A 2194-nucleotide genomic window follows, 5' to 3' on the forward strand; every position below is an offset into this window, starting at 1 on the left:
TTCTCCATAGATGCTGCCTGACTTGCTGAGCTTCTCCAGCATTTTCTGTTTTTATTATACACCTTGTAGTTTTTTTCTGTCCCTTTCCCGCTAAACATTCTCCGAACAAAATAGTTTCCAGTTCTGTCCGCGTGTTTACTATCTTGAAGCCGATTACTAGTTTTTAGGAGACCGTCTTCGTCATGTTTTTTTCGCACTGAGGTTTTTATTGCATCAATTCGCTGAGCTGAATTTGTTTTACAGGATTAGAGGCGACGCCGGCCGAGACCCGCTCTGCAGATACAATAAAGTGTCGATTTTAATCGATTTGTCCTTCACGGGTAGAATGTCAACCATTTGGGGAAGTGTGTAAACAGCACGGCAAAGAATCGCGAAATGGGAGAAGATCCTGGGATTTATTTCTATCACAGTCTGTCGATCATTGCTTGCGGCGCTTTTTAAAATACATCATTTCAAATGTCTTGTGTTAACAGCAACCTGTGAGCATGATTCCATTCATTTTAATCTAAACAAATGATTTTTAGACCACACCAACTACATTTAGTCGGAAAGTTGGATCGAAGCAGAAAAAGTTCCATTAATTTTATTGCCTGGACTATTTTCAGTTGATTTTATAACCATCTCCCTCTTACTCCATAAAAATCCTCAATCCCCAGCTCCTTCTCTTTACCCCATTCTCCCAAGCTCCTATGTTCCTCCTCTATCCCCTTTTCCCATCTAAATCCTTATCCCAGATACCTGGAGATCCACTTCCTCAACAAAGCCATGTGGTCTCCGCAGCGCATGCGCCAAATCATCCTATAAATCTTTGGCCAAACTCTCCTCTTTGCCAGAAAGAACCAAGAATCCGCAGATGCACCTCAGTTAAAAGGAGAAAGGTATCTTCATCTCAACCAGAAGACGCCCGGGAGCAAATCTCAGCTCCGGGCCAAGTGTTGGTGCACTCAGTGAGTCACCGGGAGCAGATAGCAGAAGATCAGTCTGAAAAGAGCGAGCCCTTTCCTTTCGCCCCGACCCCTGAAGGATCAGGCGAGGCTGGTGTTGGGACAAGTGCTTGAGGATTTTGCCCTTTGGGGGCTGAAGGATCCCGCAAGAATTAGTGCTCATGACACTGTGTGGAGATCCGAGCGGTGGGGGCCAGCAGAAGATGGTGGGGCCCGAGGAAGCAGAGATCGACATCATTGGGGATGAAGATGGGGAGGAAGAGGAGGAGGAGGAGACCACCCAAAGGCAGGGGCTGTACTTTCTCAGTGCGAGAGGGGACGGAGAAACACTGGCAACAGGAGAAGCGGAGCAATCCGAGACAGACTGCTCTCTGGACTCGGAGAGCAGCGAGGTGTGTCTCAACACCAGCGGGAAGCCCAAGGTGAACGTGGTCAAACCTCCCTATTCCTACATCGCTCTGATCACCATGGCCATCCTACAGAGCCCTCAGAAGAAGCTGACTCTCAGCGGCATCTGTGAGTTCATCAGCAGCCGCTTCCCTTACTACCGGGAGAAGTTCCCCGCCTGGCAGAACTCCATCAGGCACAACCTGTCCCTCAATGACTGTTTCATCAAGATCCCCCGGGAGCCCGGGAACCCAGGAAAGGGCAACTACTGGACCTTAGATCCGGCATCGGAGGACATGTTCGACAACGGCAGCTTCCTCCGCAGGAGAAAGCGATTCAAGAGGCACCACCACCAGACTGAGTTGATGAAGGACCGCGGCGGCCTCATGCTCTACCACAATTTCACCTGTTACGGCCGGCCTTACCTTCTCCACCCGCAGACATTCATCCAGCAGGCGCCCTTCAGGTACATGCCCATCCCCGATGGTGCTGTCATCTCCACCCCTGCCCACAACCTACCCTACCAGCGCTTCAGCAGAAAGGTTCACCACTCGCAGCCCAACAGCTCAGCTCTGCAGATACACCTTCAAACCATCGGTTCAAAGCCCAGCGCCGCTAGTTCCAACCGGGCCTCGTTCAGCATCGAAAACATCATTGGAAGTTCAAATGCTCCATCGGGGTTCCTGCCTTCCTGTTCAAACCCTCAGATCCAGTCTGATTATTGCAGCCTTCTCCAATCGGCCCCCTGTCTGCTGTCTACGGTTTTAAACATGTCCACACGAACTGTCTACAGCCCCGGGAACAATCCTCTGATCGGGGCGCTCTCAACCAGGCAGCAGCTCCCTCCCTGCTACCCACCATAA

The 2194-nt window shown here is 50.7% G+C and overlaps 1 protein-coding gene across 1 annotated transcript; it reads left to right on the forward strand.

Moving 5' to 3' along the window:
* Nucleotides 1-1105: 1105 nt before the first annotated feature.
* Nucleotides 1106-2194, forward strand: LOC137320645 (forkhead box protein D5-B-like). Its single transcript, XM_067982325.1, has one exon. It carries the CDS (start codon nucleotides 1106-1108, stop codon nucleotides 2192-2194), a length of 1089 nt encoding a protein of 362 aa, XP_067838426.1.

Source organism: Heptranchias perlo, chromosome 4, assembly GCF_035084215.1.
Source record: "Heptranchias perlo isolate sHepPer1 chromosome 4, sHepPer1.hap1, whole genome shotgun sequence".
In the NCBI taxonomy this organism is placed as follows: Eukaryota; Metazoa; Chordata; class Chondrichthyes; order Hexanchiformes; family Hexanchidae; genus Heptranchias; species Heptranchias perlo.